The 19,989-nt window shown below is 56.5% G+C and overlaps 1 protein-coding gene across 1 annotated transcript in view; it reads left to right on the forward strand.

Annotated features, from left to right (window-relative positions):
• The window catches only part of IGSF21 (immunoglobin superfamily member 21), a 242,998-nt gene that overhangs the window by 191,219 nt on the left and 31,790 nt on the right, over positions 1–19,989 (forward strand). Inside the window, exon 4 of the mRNA XM_030328031.1 lies at positions 16,026–16,144. Within this exon, the coding sequence (XP_030183891.1) occupies positions 16,026–16,144 (119 nt within the window). The remainder of the gene's footprint in view (positions 1–16,025; positions 16,145–19,989) is intronic.

Below are 19,989 nucleotides of genomic sequence, written 5' to 3' on the forward strand. Positions count from 1 at the left end.
CAGTTTGCATTCCCATTTAATGCTTATTTATTTTTAGAGAGAGAGAGAGAGAGCAAGAGAGAGCGCACAAATGGGGGAGGGGCAGAGAGAGGGGGACAGAGGATCTGAGGCGGGCTCTGTGCTGACAGCAGAGAGCCTGATGTGGGGCTTGAACTCAAGAACCGTGTGATCATCACCTGAGCTGAAGTCCGATGCTCAACAGACTGAGCCACCCAGGTGCCCCTTTTTTTAAATGTTGTGTTTATTTCTGAGAGAGAAAGAGAGCACGAGTAGGGGAGGGGCAGAGAGGGGAGTGGGACAGAGGATCCGAAATGGGTTCCAAGCTGACAACAGCAAGCCCAATGCAGGGCTTGAACTCACGAACCATGAGATCATGACCTGAGCCGAAGTCATACGCTCAGCTGACTGAGCCACCCAGGCGCCCCCTGACCTCTACTATCTTTGGTATCCACGGTGCCTACACGGGCATGAGCTGTGGGTCTGGAGAATGCCCAGGACGGGCCACCTGTAAAATGAAAGGCCTTCCCCAGAGCCAGGGGGTGGATGTGTTGACTCTAGATGGCTTTTCCCAGGCCGGGATTGGGGACCACCCCACACCCCACTGCCGGCACTGTCCTGGGTCGAGGCAACCGTTACGTGACGTTGCTGTGGGCATAAGGGAGAGCCCCTGCCCCCTCCCCCCATGCTCACATGCGGGTGGACAGTTACTCCATTCCTCATTCTCACTTTCCAACACCACCACCAAGAGCACATCTCCTCCTTACCTTGGCAGTTAGCAGAAGGGGCAGATAGTGGAGCCTTTGGTTGAGAGGGACGTGTCCATTCAAACGCGCCAGCCGGCCAAGACAGTGCTCACTTCTGGGGCTTTGTGTCCACTGAGAAGGGGTGTGTGTGTGTGTGTGTGTGTGTGTGTGTGTGTGCTTGGCTGAGCAGAACTGTTTCTGTCTGGCCTTGGTGGGGATCCCTGGTGCCCACTCCAGGACTCAGATTCAACAAGGCTCATGGACGCTGCCCATGCAGGTGACAGCCACCTTAACTCTTCCACGGTAGGCTCCAGCAAGCACCTGGCGTTTCCAGCTCTGCCACTTGCTCGCCCGTTAGGTTTCTCCTGTAAGTCCTTCCTCCCATGGGGTCTCGCTCACAAACTGGGGGCACACAGTAAAAGGCAGTAAAAGCCAGCCAGTAAACAAGTTGTTTGACCAACACTGAGGGGGTTTGTTAATTAAAAAAAAAAAATTTTTTTTAATTACATCAATGGCAAACTTTTGAAAACCAGGAGATCGCACATCCGTATCCTCATTTTCGACTTTTCTTTAAAAAGCTGAAGATGTGGGGCGCCTGGGTGGTTCCGTCGGTTAAGCGTCCGACTTCGGCTCAGGTCACGATCTCATGGTTCGTGAGTTCGAGCCCCGTGTCAGGCTCTGTGCTGACAGCTCAGAGCCTGGAGCCTGCTTCGGGTTCTGTGTCTCGCTCTCTCTCTGCCCCTTCCCTGCTCGTGCTCTGTCTCTCTCTGTCTCTCAATAGCAAATAAACGTTAAAAAACTTTATTTAGAAAAAAGAAGCTTATGATGTGGCCTTTTTACCAGTTATTTCCAAATTGTAGAAATGTACTGCCATCAGTAGTGGCTGGATTTAAACCAGGGCATCCTGTCTTCATTCCCCACCATCCACCCACTTTCTGTTGTCTGAAACTGAATCAGTTAATATGTGTTTGGGCTACATGCAACCAAAACCCAAAGTAGATGCTTCTTAAACTAGATCAAAGGTTATTCTTCTTTTTCCTGAGAGGCCGTGTAGCCTGTCCAGAGCGTGGGGGGTGTTCCATGGTGTCAGGGGCCCAGGCTGCTTCACTCCTGAAGCTCCCCTGTGACTGGCTTCCATTCTCAAGGTCGCCTCCAAGTCCAAGAAGGCTGCTCCAGCTCCAGCTCTTGGGAGCACATTCCAGCCAGGAGGACCAGGAAGGGGAAAGAGAAGGACACGCCCCCTCTCGAGGATCCTTCAGGAAGTTGTAGGTAGTACCTCTATTTGCATTTAAAGCCCATTGGCCAGAATGTAGTCGCGTGGCCAGTTGAGCCACTGCTTCAGGGGTGGCTGGGAAATGTAGTCTTTATTTCAGGCAGCCACGCGTTCAGCTGTCAGGGGTTCTCTTACCATGAAAAGCGAGTAGCTGTTAACTTCCTTACACGGAAGGTAAGCCCGTGAAGAGGACGCTTTGTCTTTGACTTTGTCTCTGAGCTTCTGTTACTTCATTGGTAATTTGCATACCGTCCTTCGTCTTGTAAAGTCCGTCCAAGGAAGTCACAAGGAGATGATGGATGGAACCGTGCCTAGGAAAATTTGTGGCGCTGGGTGTCAGTGCAGTGATTTCCAATCACAGTCGTTCTTCCCCCCAGATGCCCACACGGCTCGCTCACTCCCGTCCTTTGGTGTCTGCTCAAGTGTCCCCTCCCCTGACCACCCTGCAATTGAACACTTAAAACGTAAGCTCCAACCTCCGCTCCCAGCACTCTTTCCCGCTGCCCGTCTATTTCATGCACATATCACCACCCACATGCTGCCTCTTTAATGGCTTTGTCTGTGGCCGGTCTCCCTCATCTGGGACGTCAGTACCACGAAGACAGTGGTTTTCGTCTGTATCGTCCACAGCTGCATCCCAGCACCTCCGTCAGGCCCTGACACGTAGTAGGTCCTCAGTAAAAGCACATCGAGCGAGTGTACCGATGAACGGATACTTCTAGAATGTCCTCTGGGTGGGAGACACGGCGCTGGGGTGAGAGACTGAGCAGGGAACAAGATCCCTTCCAGTTTCCACATCCCCATGGCATCGAGCCTAAAGCCGCGCACACTAAGATAAATACCTATTACCTTGGATGGGATCTCGGTGCCAGCAAGAGTCCGGGCGTTTTAATTTTGTTTTGACAAAGAGGCTGATGGGAGAGGCTGGCTGGCTCCACTGTCTCCCATCTGCCGGCAGCCCCAGGCGCCCTGGCCTGACCTTCCCCGCACTCAGCCCCACATGCTCAGGACAGTAAAACATAATTGGCCTGCCCTACTTTTTAAGAGAACCCAGATTGAAGGATTGGGTTTTTTGGTGGGCTGACCTGTTTAAGAGCCTTAAGAGGAGGCTGGGAGTTTCAATTTCCCCCCCGCCAAAGCAAGGCTGTTTTTAGCTCAGCTTTGATGAAACAGCAGGAATCGGGTTCGGCCCCGGGTCGCCCGTCAGCTGACCTGGTTGGGCTAGGCCTCCTGCAAGGCCCCAGGCTTGGCTGCAGGTTTGCAGGGAAAGTTAAGGCTTTCTTCACTCAACCGGAGTAATTGGTCCTGCTCTGAAGCGACCCCTGGGGCCATCCCGGAGGAGAAGGGGAGCTGCAGGCCACTGTCTCGCGTTTCATCCTCCTGATGGACACTTGGGGCCCCACACACCTGCAGTTCCGCCCCAGCTCTTCCAGACATTAGCCGCACACCTTAGACAAGTTGCTTGGCCTCTCTGGGCCTCAGTGTCCTGATCCGCTAAGCGGTTCGTCATTTGATCTCGCGGGGCGGCTGCAGGGACTAAATGAAAGAATTTCGGCTGGCTGCTGTGTCCATCTCAGACCCTGGAGAATATGTCCCCCAGTCGTCTCCCTGTAGGAGGCTGGGCTGCTCGACGGTCGCCCTGGAGGGCCGGGCTGGCTCGGGCCGGCAGACAAGGCTTCTGTGAATTGCAGTGCTTTGGTGCACTGCCCGCCTGCCCGTCTAGGGGTCAACAACCATGTCTTTGAGCCTCTTTTCTGATCCCTTTGTCAAACTGTGGTTGAAGAGATCGGCCTCGGGGCCACGCCGGTCCCGTATTGGAGGGGGTCTGCGCGGGTTTGTCTCCGCCACCCACCCCCCCGGCCCTGACCTTGCAGAAGCCTGTGTCACTCTCACCTCGAACGGTGATGAGCATGGGGGTTCGGGGCCTCACCTCTGGGGCCCAGCTGCCGGGGCACGGGCCCCGTCTCTGACATCGTCTGGCCGAGTGGGCACCAACACGTTCCAAACAGCATCCCCGTGCCTTGGTTTCCTCGTCTGTGAAATCGGCATGATGGCACGAATACCCGCCTCGTGGGATTGTTGTGAGGATTGGGTTTTACAGATGGGGAAACCGAGGCACAGACAATGACTTGTCCCGGGTCACTCAACTCAATGAACCACTGGTGTGCAGGGACGAGGCGTGCACCGTTCCCTAGAACCCTTGGTCCAGTGGTCCAGCCCCGCCCCTGCACACAGCGGGGGTCGGCCGTGTTCACTGAACAAGACCAGAGTGATCACTGGTGCCAGGAAGTGTGGGGAGCCTGAGAAAGGCTGCGTCCCACGCCTTCCTGCTCCTGCTGAAGGCAAGCTCGATCCTAAGGGGCTTGGGGTCTCACCACCGCCCAGCAGGGAGGCAGAAATTTCTGTTAAAAAGCAAAGCATTCACGGGGCGCCTGGGGGGCTCGGTCGGTTGAGCGACCAACTTCGGCTCAGGTCATGATCTCACGGTTCGTGGGTTCGAGCCCCGCGTCGGGCTCTGTGCTGACGGCTCAGAGCCTGGAGCCTGCTTCGGATTCTGTGTCTCCCTCTCTCTGACCCTCCCCCGTTCATGCTGTGTCTCTCTCTGTCTCAAAAATAAATAAACATTAAAAAAAAAAAAAAAAAAAGCAAAGCATTCATGGGGACAGAAAGGGGGCAGCGGGCACAGACATGTGGCACCAGCCTTTCCGCCTCCCATCTAGCTGCTCACCACCCAGTTTCCTTTGTCTGGGGTCCCTTTGGCCCACTGCCTGCTTTCTGGTTCCCCACCGTCCAATGTCTTTCCAGGCGGCCACCTACCCCACACCCTGTGCCTGCCGGGCCTGGGGTGGGGCACGGGGTGAAGCGGACAGAAGCGTCGCCCTGAACCTTTGGCCCCTCCTGCCCTTGCCTGCCTCCCCACCCAGACCCTGAGCTGAGCGCTGACCGTGAGAAATGGATCAATCAGGACTTGGAGGAGGAAGAGGTTTCCATGGCAGCAGCTAGAGGCTGGGGAAGAGAGGCCAGGAGAGGAAGGGGAGGGGGAGGAGAGAGGGAGGGTCAGAAGGGGAGGCCCGGGGAGGGGGAGGTGGCAGACCAGAGAGTCAGGACAATGGGGTCCACAGAGCGGGAGTAGGGGTGGGAGTGGGCTGAACGGGGTGGGAGAGGCAGGGATGGATGGTGCAGCGACCCCCACCTTCCACCGACCGGGGGTCAAGGAGGCCAGAGCAGCAACGGCCAGTGAGCCCCCATCTGTCATCATCCAGGGTCCCAGTTACTCACTTCCCAGGGTCTGGGTAGTCTAAGGATCCCAGGCGAGGCTCTGCGGTTTTTCCTTTGCGAATGCATCGTGGGAGGATAAAATCTGATTTCTGAGAGGTGTTTTCGCACCTCGGAAACAGGTCACTTGCCGTGTGGCCCCTGGGAAGTCACAGCGGCCATCCTTGGAGCACTCTTCCGGGCAAGGGTGAGGGGCCTTCCCCAGAGACCTCATATGAGCCTCAGAACAAAGGCTCCCGCACAGCCCGGATCCAGAAGAGGGTAGTGACCTGTCTGAGGTCATGCGCCCCTAGGAGCTTGAGCCAGATTGGCACGAGCGCCCAGCACCTTCCAGTCCAGGAGGAAAGGGAATGAGAGGCTAGAATGTAGGGGGGGTGCAGCTCAGGGGGAGGGCAGAGGAAGATTAACAATGGAGGGGCCGCCTGGGGGCTCACCCTCCACCGCCCACTGCCCGGCCAGACCCCTGCAGCGCTGGGGCCCCAGTTAAACCTCCTTAACTGCTCAGGGGCCGGGATTGCCAACCCACAAAGTCTGGGGCCAGGCAGGGCCTGAGGTGGGTCCTCTAGGCTCCTTGGACTGGGGAGGCGAGCTGGGGGCAGGGCCGAAGGGGGCTGGCATGTTCTGGAACTCCTCCTCCCCCCACCCTTTGCCCTGCTTCCCCATTATCCCTCCCTCCCAGCCAGCAATTTGATTGGGAGCCACAGATGTTTTGCACCCACTGAGCAGTTTTATGATGGAAACCATTTTCGGATTGAAAGGGGGATAGAAATCACTAATGGCTTTTCAAAGGCCCCAGAAAGAAAAAAAAAAAAAAAAAAGAGTTCAGGCAGTTTCTGGAAAGAAAGGGGAAAACACACAAGGAAGAAGGTAATGAAACTCTCAGTGCTGAGGGAGGGGCTTGGCCCTTAGCGAAGGGGCTTTTCCTGCAGTCCCAACCCCCCCTCCTCCCCCCCCACCCCCGCTGCCTCCCTCTCCTTCCCCCACCCCTGCCACCTGGTCCCTGGGCCTCCCCCATTCAAGACAGCCTGTTCGCCCCTAATTGGTGCCGGCCCTAATGTTCTCAGGTAAGCCCACCACGTTGAGGCTGGACAAAGCCTTGACTGGCTCCCCAGCTGGGGAATGGCCGGAAGGTGGGGGCGGGGTGCTGTGGGCTTCCAGCCCCCAAACAGCAATTCTGACTCTTGTCCTTCTCCTGCTTGCTTGGGGGCAGGAGAAGTTGGCCCCAAACTCTCCAGCTTTGTGGTACGAAAAGAGCCCCGGGTATTTCCGTGCTAAAAGGGGAGAGTCTTAGACGTAGCAGGGCTAGCTGGTCGCCCTGGTGAAGACCAGGATGCACTGGGAAATCTGGAGCAAAACTCCCAGGCTCCTCCTCGTATACCCTGTGCCCACGGGACACGTCCCACCGCGTAAGGGAGGAGAGTCTCCTTCCTCCACCGGCGCCTCTGCTTGTGAAGTCCCTGTGGCTCCACACCTGCCCAGGGCAAACGTCTCCCCAGTCCGCTCCTCTCGAGGGCTCTCTGGAGGAGAAACTCCAGGATGGACCAAAAGGAGGCGAGGGAGTGGTTTCTGGGTTTCAGAATGTTCCATTCCCATCCCACTGGGGTTGAAACGTCTCTCTCCACGGGCAGCTTCCCCGGGAATGTATTAATGACAGGTGGCTCGGGTCTTACCACTTTAGGTGACATTAGCCGAGTTCCCACCAAGTAGAAGGAGACACAACTTGGCCTTGATCTCAGCCTACGGTCTGGGTTCCACTTTCCAGGGTGAGCTTGAGTTTAGACTCCCCTGCAGGGGGCCAGGAAAGCTTGAGAATTTGTCATCTCAGAAGCTGGAGGACAGGGAGCGGGTGCAGGATGTTGTCCGGGAGGGCAGAATGAGGGGGACAGAGGCCATGCTCTGTGTGTGGCCAGCTTTGTGGCAGCCCCCATGGGTTTTTTTTTTTAAGTTTATTTGTATTTTAGAGCAGAGAGAGTGTGCAAGTGGGGGGAGGGGGCAGAGAGAGAGAGAGAGAGAGAGAGAGAGAATCCCAAGCAGGCTCAGCACCGTCAGCACAGAACCCAACGAGGGGCTTAAACTCACGACCATGAGATCATGATCTGAGCCAAAATCAAGAGCCGGATGCTTAACCAACTGAGCCACCCAGGTGCCCCTTGGTGGTTTAAAGGACCCACGTAGAGGGGCAAAATCTGTCCTCAAATAATTTCTACTCAACAGTACTCACTGCAGACACACAGGTGTCAAGACCTTCCAAGCTCTAGGTTCTGGCATTTGGGGGTTGGTGGAACCGATGGAAGGGACCACCCAGTGTGTCTGGTGGGGGAGGGTAAGATCAAACAGATGGATGGACCTGCTGGGGTTGGAGAAGGACCGAGAACCTGAGACTTGGGCTTTGCTGGCCAGTAGCAACAGGGTCACCTAAGAGCTTGTTGGAAATTCTGAGGCCCGGCACACACCTACCAGAATCTGCATTTGAGCCAGACCCCCGGGGAGTCTTGAGTACGTTCGAGTTTGAGGTCTGTGCCCCCGCACCCTCCCAGAGTCTCCGTAGAGGATCCCGTCTCAAGACAAGGCGCTTTCTCGCCTGTCCCTGGCCGCTTTCCCGGGTCTGCCGGTTTCCTCAAACGCTACCCCCCCCCCCCCCCGCTGGTAGCCAGTCCATTTCCTCGCACTGAGGGGTTCACGCAGCCACCCAGGGTGGCGAAGGAAAATCCAGAAGCAGAAAGAGCAGCTGGGAAGGGGGAGCAGCTGGGGCTGGGGCTGAGCAGGTGCTCACCTGGGCCACTGGGCCAAACAGACAGACCTGAGCTGCCCTCGGGCTCCCAGCCTGGCTCTGCAAATTGCACAGGTGCGAGGGAGGGGGCCTGGGCCCATCCCTGCTCTCCCCCACCCCCCCTGCCCTTTTCCAGAGAGCAGCAAACCTTTTCCAAGTGTCTTACTCGCAAACATCCCAATATAGCCCCCGTGGCTGCCAGAGAATTTATGGCCATTTTTATTAGCCCTGCCTCAAGGCTCCACAGAAATGCAGTGGGCATTCTACAACAGTTGCCCCAGCATTGCAGGGGCGCGGCCCTGAACTTGGAGAGTAAGCAGGTGTCTGAGGGAGGGAGAGAAAAGGTCTGGACCTCAGGGGCTGTGCAGCCAATGGGGGAAGCGTGGCAGATGTGCGAACAGTGAAACTTTATTACTTCCCACTTGAGATCTTTCCAGCAGGGGTGACAGGGAGCAGAGCTGAGGCAGGCGCTAGGCTAATCAGATTGCAGGGGGGGGGTGTTTAACCTACTTGCAAGAAGGAAGTATCTCCCGGCTCCTTAGAAGCTCCGTTTCCATGCAAACAATGGTTACACAAATGAAAAGGTTCTCTCCTCTCTTCATTAAAGCAAAGCCTCAAAGGACCAATCGCTACCTGAATCCGCTCCATTAGCCCAGAATGAGACACTGTGTATATAAATGAAGACATCTGAATTACAAAATGCTTTTTAAATAGGGTGGATTATAAAAGTTTGGTCCTGACAAGTCTTCTTATTTAATTGGGGAGTTTTGGCGAGAGACGGGAGGCCACACGCTCCTTTCCCTCCCTCCCCCCAACTCCCTCCCATCCCTCCTTCCTTTCTGGGTCCAGAGCAGGGAGGGTGTCAGTGTCACTGAGTTTGGACTTGATGCTGCAGTGGCTGGAGGCCGGGGGAAGGTTCGAAGTTGGAAAAGGACCCGCCAGAGCTCGCTGTGTGATAAGGTCACTCTGGCAACAGGGTAGGGAGGGGATGGCCTGGAGAAGCCTCGGGCAGCGAGAGCTGGCAGAAGCGTGGACAGGTGGAAAGGTTCCGGGCAGAGCAGCACCGGCAGAGTGGAGAGAAGGAAATGACCAGGTGTCTGTGACCTGCCCTGTAACCCCCCCTCACCTGAGAGAAGATTAGAGCAGGAGAGGGCCAGAAGCACCTGCACAAATGCCATGCATACTTTTCTCAGGGAAAACCAATTGACCAGAAATCCTAGGAAATGTGAGTTACAGTAACAGCACATCGGTGGTTGCCTGGGGCTGAGCAGCTGGGGGGTTACACACGGACACAGGGAGACTTTGGGGGGGGGGTGGTGCTAGTGCGAGTTCCTTATCTTGATTGTGCGAGTGGTTTCAATGGTGTCCACATAGGTCAATACCCATCGAATATGTAGCCTTTGTGCAACTTATTGTTTGTCAATTATACCACAATTAATCTTTTTTTTAAATTTCTTTAATGGTTATTTATTTTTGAGAGAGAGAGAGAGAGAGCACGTGAGCAGGGGAGGGGCAGAGAGAGAGGGAGACACAGGATCCGAAGCCGGCTCCGGGCTCTGAGCCGTCAGCACAGAGCCCGACGCGGGGCTCGAACCCACGGACCGTGAGATCATGACCTGAGCTGAAGTCGGACGCTTAAACGACTGAGCCACCCCGGGCGCCCCTAGACCACAATAAATCTATAAATGAAAAGAAATATTTTTTAAGAGGCACAGATCCCAGGAACCTGTAGTACAGGGACAACCTAACCTGACACGCTGCTCTACCCCTAGGACATGGCGAGATGAGACTGATGTTTCTCATGATGACCTTGATCCTAGGGCAGCTGCATTAATGTCCAGCGCTCTTCTTCCACGAAGCAGGGAGGCATAGGTGCAGGCTGGATGGAAAGGATGTTGTTACAGCGTTGCTGTTGAAAACGGTGGCCGTTTATGCCCTGCTTCGTACTCAACACCGCAAACCGTGCCTGGGATCTGGGAGGCACTTAATAATTTGTTTAAAAATGTAATCATTTGGGGCACCCGCGTGGCTCAGTTGGTTAAGCATCTGACGCTTGATCTCCGCCACGGTTCGTGAGTCTGGGCCCTGCATCGGGCTCTGTGCTGACAGTGCAGAGCCTGCCTGGGACTCTCCCTCTCTCCCTCTCTCTCTGCCCCTCCCCTGCTCGCTCCCTCTCTCCCTCAAGATAAATAAATACACTTTAAAAATGTAATCATTTGGGGCGCCTGGGTGGCGCAGTCGGTTAAGCCAGGTCACGATCTCGCGGTCCATGAGTTCGAGCCCCGCGTCGGGCTCTGGGCTGATGGCTCAGAGCCTGGAGCCTGTTTCCGATTCTGTGTCTCCCTCTCTCTCTGCCCCTCCCCCGTTCATGCGCTGTCTCTCTGTCCCAAAAATAAATAAACGTTGAAAAAAAAATTAAAAAAAAAAATGTAATCATTTAACGGTGGAGGGGGAAGAATCTGACAAGCACCTGCCACCCGCCAGGCTCTGCTCTAAGTATACTTGGGTCCAGTTCATTCATTCAGGCTTCCTTTTGCTGTCAGCCAAAGTCCCTCGCCCGATCACACGATTCCCCAGCGATACAGGACGGGGAAACTCGGAGATGCGTTCGGATTCCTCCCAGTCCTGCCCCGTGTTCCACGTCCACCACCTCCATTCTGTGAGAATCTAGGATTCTTCCCAGCGGAGAGACAAAGCGCGCAAAGGAGAGGCGAGCGGAGGCTGTGAAGTCGGGTCAGGTGTGGAGAATGTGAGCACGACTTGTTCAGGGAGCCGCCGCCGTCAGCGGAATTAAGGGGCCCGCTGGAAGCTGGAGGAAGGGAATTTAGGAAAATAAAAGGCCATCCTGTTCCTCCCAGCAGGGAGGAAGCAGATGGTTCTCATTACCTGGAGAGTGGTAGGGCCCAGAATAGAAACGCACTGTCGAGCCGTGGAGGCGAATCCTGGCAACCAGGGAGCCTGGATTCACCTGCCAGTTGGTAAAGGAAGATCCAAGGCGCAGCCAGGGGTGGGGCGATGGGGCCCGAACACAGGTCTTCAGCTCTTGGTTCCAAATCATGGCACCCACCTGCTTACTCTCTGGCCTCGGTCCTGTTCCCTCTTGGGTGGGTGCCTCAGTTTCGTCATCCGTACAAGGTAGAGATAATAAGATGATTGCTCTCTAGTATATTTGGGCATACTTTCCGTACTGCGTGATAGCAAGGTCCCGTCGAGGATTCGGTGAGGTGCGGTAAAAGGCTTAGCATAATTCCTCTCGGGAGAAAATTACCCGGTGATCCCACAAGACAGGTATTATCACACCCATTTATCAGATGGGGAAATCCAAGCTCAGAGAAGCCAAACGAGCTTGTCCAACCTCACACAGCTAGCCGGGTGCAGAGCCCAGACTAGTCCGAGGGCACCTACCTCCTGGCCTAGACCGCTTCCCCTGCCTTCATCCGTACGGTGGCTCTTCCCTGAGCACCCACCGCGTGGCCAGGCTCACGTTCAAGGAGCTTCTATGCTTCCCTGGGAGGGAGGACAAACAGGTAACAATGTAGCATGTTGTGGACAGGTAGGTGCCCCCAGGCATGCAGCCTTGGCACAGGGAGCAGGCAGTCAGGGCAGCCTGCCTGGGAGAGGTGGCATTCGATGTAGAACCCAAGGATTGCGGTACGTAGCGATTCTAGTCCATTGGTCTCTCGCGCCGTGTCAGCTCTGAGCTAAACCCAACTCGCTGATGGGGTGAGATCACAGGTGGGGAAAGTCGGACCCACCTGCTGGGCTTTGAAAGATGGCTAGAGGCTCGCCATGTGGCCAAGAGAGGAAGACGGGTCCAAGCAGAGGGAACAGCCCAGGCAAAGGCAGGGGAGCAGGAACCAAGTCCTTGGCATCTCTGCATCGGCCGCTCGGCCCCTAGCCTCGGCACGAGGCATGACACACAGTAGGCGCACATACTCGTGCTAGCCCTCGGCCTGGCAGAAACCCCAGGGACCAGCCCTTGCATGGCCTAACCCGAACTCCGGCGGCCCCCGGGGACAGCCAGCGGGGCCCCCACTATCTGGGTCTCCAGTTTCTCAAAAACACAATTACGTGGCTTTCGAAGCTGCTGTCAGTGTTGGTAAACTCCAGCCGCTAAACTGCATTACACTGATTTTGCCAGAAACCTCTGCAGTTATTAATAGTTTATTGATCGGAGCCCAACGCTGATGAGAGTTGGTGTTCTTACCCCAGCCCCCTCGGGGCCCCGCTATCTGTGCAAGGCCTTTTATGCAGCCTGCGGATCAATGCCGCTCAAATCTGGGGAGAGGGCATCTCTGGGCTGCTTAATCCACTTTAGAAGGACGGCACTGAGCGCACAAGCTCGGATGAGGCATTGGGTCCAAATCAAAGCAGCTCCCTGGAAGCCCTGGGGTCCGCAGGTAAGAATGAGACTCCGTGCCTGCTCTCCAGCACAGGGGGAGACGGGGTTCTCCGTGCTCGCTCCAGGCCACCCATTTACTGAATGTTGACTGAGTGCCTGCCATGATGGCAAGTGCCACACGAGGCCGTGGGACATGCCGGTGACCCAGACAGGGGCATACCCTACCTTCGCAGAGCTTGCCGTGCATGGCAGGGGAGGAGGGTGATCGAGAGTCACAGAGGAGAGTCATCAAGTTACAGTTTAGACCAGTACTGCTGTATCAGTTGGCTGTTGCCGCATAACAAGCCATCCCAAGCCTGGATGGGCGTCAAGCAACAACCATGAATGATTGCTCATGAGTCGGGGTTGGCTAGGCTCACTCCTGAGTGTGACCTTGGCTGGAAAGGCTGGGCCAGCTGGGGTCTCTTTCCGTGTCTACATGTGCTCTTGTCCACATCAGAGGCTTGTTCTCAGGAAGAAGCAGGGAAAGGGAGAGAGAGTGAGAGGGGGAGGTGGGGCTATAGAGAGAGAGAGAGAGAGAGAGTTCTTTTGAGACTTAGGCTTGGAATTTGTACACCGTCACTTCCGACCTTGTGACCCGCAAGTCATAAGGCCAAGAATAGGGAAAGAGACTCCACTCCTAGGTAGGAGAAACTATCGAGGCTTTTTGCAAGAGGCATGGGTGCAGGGAGGCTATTAATCAGGGCCACCAATGCCACCAATCCCCCACACCCACCTGGTCCGGGTGGTGGCTAAGAAAGCGACCGTTCCTTTGTAATGGGAAGGATACCGCCAGGGAAAGAAAATGAAGCAGCCCCAGGAAGAGAGAACATTGCAAGCAAAAGCTCTAAATCAAACAAGGCACTGGGCTAAATGCACCTGTAAGGGTCACCTCTGAGGGGTCCTGGATGGGAATCTGGAACGGAAAAAGGACATTAGTGGAAAAACTGGGGAAATCCGGAAGGAGTCTGGGCTTGAGGTAACAGTGACGTATCAGTGTTGGTTTCTTAGTCTGACAGCTGTACCGTGGTCTTGGAACAGGTTAACCATGGGGGAAATCGGGTGAGGGATGGGCGAGAATGCTCTATTGTCTGGGCAACTTTTGTGTAAATCTAAAACGATTCCAAAATTAAGTTTATTTTTTAAGAAGGCACTTGGCACATGAGAGGAATGGAAAGACAGAAAGCCATCGTAGCTAGAGGAGGACGAGGCTAAGAGGTGGCTGGAGATGTGGCAGGAAGCAGCCACGTTGGCCTGGTTGGCCAAGATAAGGATTCCCGTCTTTATCTGAAGAGCCCAGAGAAGTCTCCCAAGGACTTTAGGTAGGGGAGCGCCATTAATTCCATTTGCATTTGCAAAGATCTGGGTTCTACCCGCAGAATGGATCTGAGGAAGATTAGCGAGGGCAGAAAAACCAGTTGGCCATCCGGCCCTCCTTCCAGGTGAACAAAGATGGTGGCCGTGGGGCTGGAGGGAAGTGGATGCAATCCAGGATGCATTTAGGAGATAGAGCAGTACCCGGACGTGCTCAAGTCCTGAGTGGTGGCGGAGATGGACGGTGGTGCCCAGCAGCAGGACCGGGACCCGCTGGGAGAGCTAAGGAGCCCCGTGAAGGACCACACGAGTCTGTAGAAACAGTCCCAAGTGGGAAGCCGCTTTCTTCACAAGGCGCCAGTCCAGGCGTCACGTCTTCGACCACCTGTGCTGTGTCATCTACATGAGTCGCCCACACACACCGCTTATGTTCCTGTCACCTGAGCGTGCCATCAGTGGAGCAATGGCCTAAACATGTCACCTGTGCTGCTGTCACATAAACGCATCTGCGTGTGTCCCCACATGGCGGTTACCTGCGCGTCTCCACCTGCGTGCCCGCCATGTCACTATTACCTTATTACATCACCTGGGCGGCTGCCCGCTACGCGCGTCTCCTGAGCCTGTGTCTTTATGGGGCTGTCCCCTGAGCGTGTTGCCTGCACACAAGTCACTGAAGCAGGTCGGCCCTATAACTGATCCCTATGAGTGTCACCTAAATATGTCACTCCAGGCGACTGTGGCTCAGCACCAGTGCCCGTAGAGGGGCTGTTTTTCCAGTCTAGCCGGGTTACAAACAAAGGAAATCGCTCCCAAGGGAAGACAGGCCCCCGCTGTTCCATTGACACGGTGCCCCCCTGAGCACGGAAGGGAGGGAAGGAGGGGAGCCTTCTCCCCGCAAAGTTTCCCTGGTGAAAAGCTCCTGTTGTCTCTGAGTCCTTTTATGACAGTCGGTAGACCAGATGTCAACCTCTGCGTATTCTATGTAAATGAAGGTGTTTGTTTATGCTAATGCATGCTGGCTCAGAGCAGAGCCAGCAGCATGGAACCCAGGCTGAGAGCCCAGGTGTGGGGGGCAAGGTGCAGGGAGGTGGGGGACACTGAGTCAGGAGGGAACCAGAGCTCGGAGGCAAAGCTGGGGGTAGGGGTGGCAGCTGACATAAGGGAAGAAAGGGAATTTGAGGTCAGACTGCCCAGCAGAAGCAGATCGCAGCGGGCGGCTTCGCTGAGTAGGGTGGAAATGTGTCCACGAGGGGGTGGGAACAAAGAGCTGGATTGAAGGAACCCCCTTCTGGGGGGGGGGGCGGGACCCACACCCAGAGCCTGTGCTCTTAGCCACCGCCCTCGCCTTCCCCGGCCGGGGCCTCTCTGATCAGACCGCGGGGCCAATTTGGTGGGTAGGGAGCCACGCTGGCCCTTTACTACGGCTGCCGTGACCGTGACCGTGAGCGTCTTCCTGTGTCGTGCTGTGGTGCAAGGACCTCTGAGACGGAGACCAGAGGCTGTCCTTCGGCCGCATGATTAGGCCCAGAGAAGGTTGGCACTTGCCAGAGAACCCCCCAGGTTTCCCTGAGCCAGCAGCGGGCGGCCTCCAGGTCAAGGCTCCCTCCTGACGACCTCAGGCAGGACCAGCTGCTCCCTGCTCTGTGCTCAGAGAGGCCCCCCCTTTTCCACGTGCCTGGCAGTGCGGCTGCCTCTCTGCCTCCTTGTCCCCCCAGGACAGGGGCTCCTTGGAGATGAGAAGTTGGCTGTGTTTCTTCTCAAGCCCCCAAGACTGGGCGTGAAGGGACAGCAAAGGCAGTGTGGGAAGAGGAATGCAAATTCCCATCCCGGCTCTTATGAGCCATATTGCTGGGGGGGGGGGGGGGGCTACCCGTGCCTCCTCTGGAGCCTCAGTTTCCATGCTTATGAGACGATCCTCTGTGGAGGGCTGAGTGATGTGATGCCCTAGGGCCGTGTTGAGCCTGTATCACACGCCCGTCATACTCGGGGCCCTCTAGGTGTGGGCACTGTTACCATCCGCCGTTCATGGAAGCACAGGTGTAACTCCGGCTAAACACAGCCCCCCACCCCCTTCACCTCCTGAAGAATAAAACGCAGGGACTGGCATACAGTCGGTGCTCCATAAATGTTGCTGCTCCCCCCAGCATAGCGCATGAGCACCTGATCGATCCAGAAGCGTTTGTTGATCCGAGGCTGAACGGTGGGGTTTGGCTGCGCCTTCCAGCCCCGGACGATGGGGCCTCATCCTGTCCCTCTGCCTTCCCCCAGGCTGCCCGAAGTCCGCATCTCAGACAACGGTCCCTATGAGTGCCACGTGGGCATCTACGACCGCGCCACGAGAGAGAAGGTGGTCCTGGCATCAGGCAACATCTTCCTCAACGTCATGGGTGAGCACAGGGGCCCTGGCCCCAGGGTCCCAGCGAGGAGCTTGGCGCGTGTGCGTGTGCACAGGGGGGCTGTCCTAGGAACACTCTTCCCTCTTTCCCACTCCTGCCTCCGAGGGGAGAGGAGACTGGCCTTGCCGAGGTGTGATAGGTGTGGCCTTACCACCCAAAGGTTTCCTCTCAGGAGCCCCTTCTCCGACCTGCACTGATATACCCTGACCTCATGGACGCAGGGCTGTGGCTCGTCCCCAGATCCTCATGGCCTGGGCACTTTGGAGGGGCACAACTGACACGTTGACTGGGACAACTGAGGGACTGAAGGAGGAATGAGGGCTTCCCGAGGGGCAGCAGACCCCAGCGTCCACTTCTGTAAGGCAGGGGTGGGATGCAGGCCTGACAGGTCATTCATGGACCCCCAGCTCTGGGCCCTGGGACCCCATGAGGACACGGGGAGGAAGAAGCTGGGCACTGTGGGGGCACCTGTGGGAGTACCTTTCCAGGCGGAAGACAAGAGCCACGTTCATAGAAATGCCTGTGGGGATGGTGCAGGGGGGTGAGCCCCCCCCCCCCGAGGGACAGGACAATCTGGGAGCCTCCCTGGGGGAGGTGATACACACCTGCTATGGAGAGTGATTCTGACGCTGGACCTCCTACGGCCTTTCCCAGGACATTGAAGCATCAAGTGACCAGTGAGAAAGTGGGTGTCAGGACTGGGTTTCGGGGTGTCCTGCCTTCTGACCCTGTGTCTGCCTCCATCTGCAACACGCGGACAGTAATGCCAGCGCCCGTCTCTGGGTGGCGCTGTCCACCACCCCAGCCTCGGTTTCTCCCCTTGTAAATCAAGGGCCTGGCTCCAAGCGGTCTCAGGAGCCCCTGCCAGTGCTGACGTTCTCGTCGGCCACACTCTCCGATTCTGCTGCCAGAATTCTAGGGACTCGGCCCTGACGCCGGGCCCCAGGGTTCTCTGATTTTCTTATCAAATGATATTTACCAGGGAAACAAAGCTTGTCGTACTCAGGCAATCAGTGAGAGCATAAAGGCCCCGTGGAAAGCCACAGCTTCTGGGGAAATGGAAAACCTCCAAAGGCCAGACCTCCAGAGGGACATTGATTCCCGCAGCGGTGGCACGTGGGGGTGTTCTGGCTTCCTGGGGGATGGGCCGCGGCGGGGACATGGCGACTCCCTGAAGGAGACGTCTTGGTGCTCAGCCCAGGGCTGGTCGCCCCGGGGAATCTGGTGAAGAACAAAACTCGGTTTGCACCATCAAGGGGCCCCAGTCTGATGAGGGACATGCACGCAACCATTTATTTATCGGATGTTTATTGAGCACCTACTACGTGCTAGGTAATGGACACGCTCCTTCAATAGGACGAGGTCCTTGGGGAGCTGTATCCAGTGCGCGATGCAAACGTAAAACGTGCATAGGTGCACACACAGGTGTGGAGGCACAGAGAGGGCAAACCACTTGCCTGAGGTCACCCAGCCAGGATCACAAAATCTTCCTGTGATAGCAGCTCGGTGCTGGGGCCAGAAGCCAGGCATCTGGACTCCCACACCCCCTTTTGCGCCCCTGAAAACAGGTGTAGATGCTCCAGGTGAGGCTTCTCTCTATGTGAGCAAGGACAGCATCCTCAAAAGCCACCTCCTCCAGGAGGCCTATGCTCCCTCCTTCATTCACCGGAGCGCCTTGTGCAGGTACACTCTCCCTCTATGGCCTCAGTTTCCCTCTCCATACCGTGAGGGGGTGTAACCAGACGGTCCTAAGTGTCCTCCTGGCTCTGACATCTGTGAGTCTGTTACCCCGTCCGCTAAGCAAGCACCTGAGGCACAGAGAGATCTCGTGGGGCCGACCGGAACTGCACGGCGGGCCTGATGGTCCTGGCTGAGCAAGGCAGTGTACTCCTGGCAAGCACGAGCCAGCTGAGAATTCTCTCCTCCGGTCTCACTGTCCGGGCAGCAGGGAACTGTGAACCTCTGGGGTCCTCTCGATGCAAGGTGGCAAGCCATCTAGGATGGGGCAGACAGATGATGTGATCCCAGTTACTGAACAGGAGGCTGAAGGCTGGCAGGGGCGGGGGGGGGGGTGGGGGAGTGGGGACCCGGGAGGGGCAGGACCACGCAGTGGCTCCCAACCCAGGGAAAGGCTCTGACCCCTGGAAATTCAGGGTGTTCCCCGGGCAGGGTTCTTCCCGAAATAGCACTCCCCCATCTCGGTCAGTCCTCTGACTGACCCACTGCTCAGAGGTCATTGTGCTTGTTAGCGGTCGCCCCTGCCCCGTCGTCCCCCGGATGCGGCAGGTACCCCCGTGCTCGCTAAGCCTGCAGCTGAACTGATAACACAGCTCCTGCCCATCCCTGGCCTGTGCCTGATGGGGCATGAGCTCCTGGCTTCATGCACATTATCTCACGGAATCCTGGCCACAGCCCTGGGAGCCAGGAGATCTTATAATCCCTTTATACAAGTTTAGGACACGCAGGTTTCGGGCTGAATCCCAGATCAGTCATTGCATTCGTTAGCTTCCCTGGGCCTCAGTTTCCCATCTGTGAAATAAGGATAAGGGTGGCTACCCTCCAGAGCGGCTGTGAGGTTTTTTTCTTATTGAAATAAAGTTTACAAAGCACCAAACCCAGACGAGGCAGCCACAAGGTTCATCAGGTTAGACCTCAGCATCTTTAGGGCCGTTGTCGTGGGCCCTGCCCCCTCTTGGGCACAGCGGTGGCTGCTTCCTTCTTGCCCCTGGAAGTCTCGTCGATGATTCATGACTCCAAGGAGCTTCAAGCCAGTCTGAGAACGGAGTGTTCACAGCTTCGTGCGCCGAGTCCCTGCAAAGGGACCCAGGTCTGCCCTGGTTCTGGGAGTGGCAGGACAGTGGGCCTCTGCCTACCCGTCCTCCTGGCCTCTTCCCAAAGGCCTAGGGGAGGAGCCAGCACATACCCCGACCTTGATAACGACAGCCACACCTCCCACTCAGCCAGCTCTGCCAATTGTAAAGTGCTCTCAATGGAGGGGTTTGCCTGATCTTGACAAGAGCCCCTCGGGATCAGGATGAGACTGGGGCTGGGGAAAGGGAAAGGATTTGCCCGGGGCCCGCGGGGCTGTGGCTGTCCCCGTCCCAGAGCAACATGCCTTCCTTGGCTCACCAAGGCCGGGAAGGTCCTGGGCGGGCTGGGAGAGACAGGGGGCTGAGTGTGAGGATGTCCCCCCCGGGGGCAGCTCCGGGGCTCCAGCAGCTGCGCGGGCCTGTGAGGCAGAAACTACACTGCGTCCGTTGCCCAGACCCAGGCTCAGAGAAGGCAGTGGCTTGGCCAAGGTCGGGCCATTCAATGAGATGATCCCCAGAAGAGAGTGTTCTGAGCCCAGCACCTGGCACGTTCCGAGTGCTCAATAAATAGCGTCTCTCACGACAAATAGGCCTCATGTCATTTAAACGTCAGGCACAATAAGGGACGCCTGGGTGGCTCAGTCTGTTAAGCAGTTCGGATCTCGCCGTTCGTGGGTTCGAGCCCCATGTCTGCGGTGTGCGGGCAGCTCAGGGCCTGGAGCCTGCTTCAGATTCTGTGTCTCCCTCTCTCTGCCCCTCCCCTGCTCACACTCTGTCTCTCTGGGCCTCTCAAAAATAAATGAAAACATTGAAAAAAATTTTTTAAACACTAGGCACAATTAGAAAGACTTGAAAATTGTGTGACTCCCCCCTCCTCCTCCTTGACCCTCCCCTTTCAATATGTTTCAGGGAAGTTTCGAACGCTACGATCTGCTCACTGTCCTGGCCCATCTGTGACATACCTTAGACCCTTTCTGGTCACACGCGCGCGCGCACACACACACACACACGCACCAAGACCCTCCC

This window comes from Lynx canadensis, chromosome C1 (assembly GCF_007474595.2).
Source record: "Lynx canadensis isolate LIC74 chromosome C1, mLynCan4.pri.v2, whole genome shotgun sequence".
In the NCBI taxonomy this organism is placed as follows: domain Eukaryota; kingdom Metazoa; phylum Chordata; class Mammalia; order Carnivora; family Felidae; genus Lynx; species Lynx canadensis.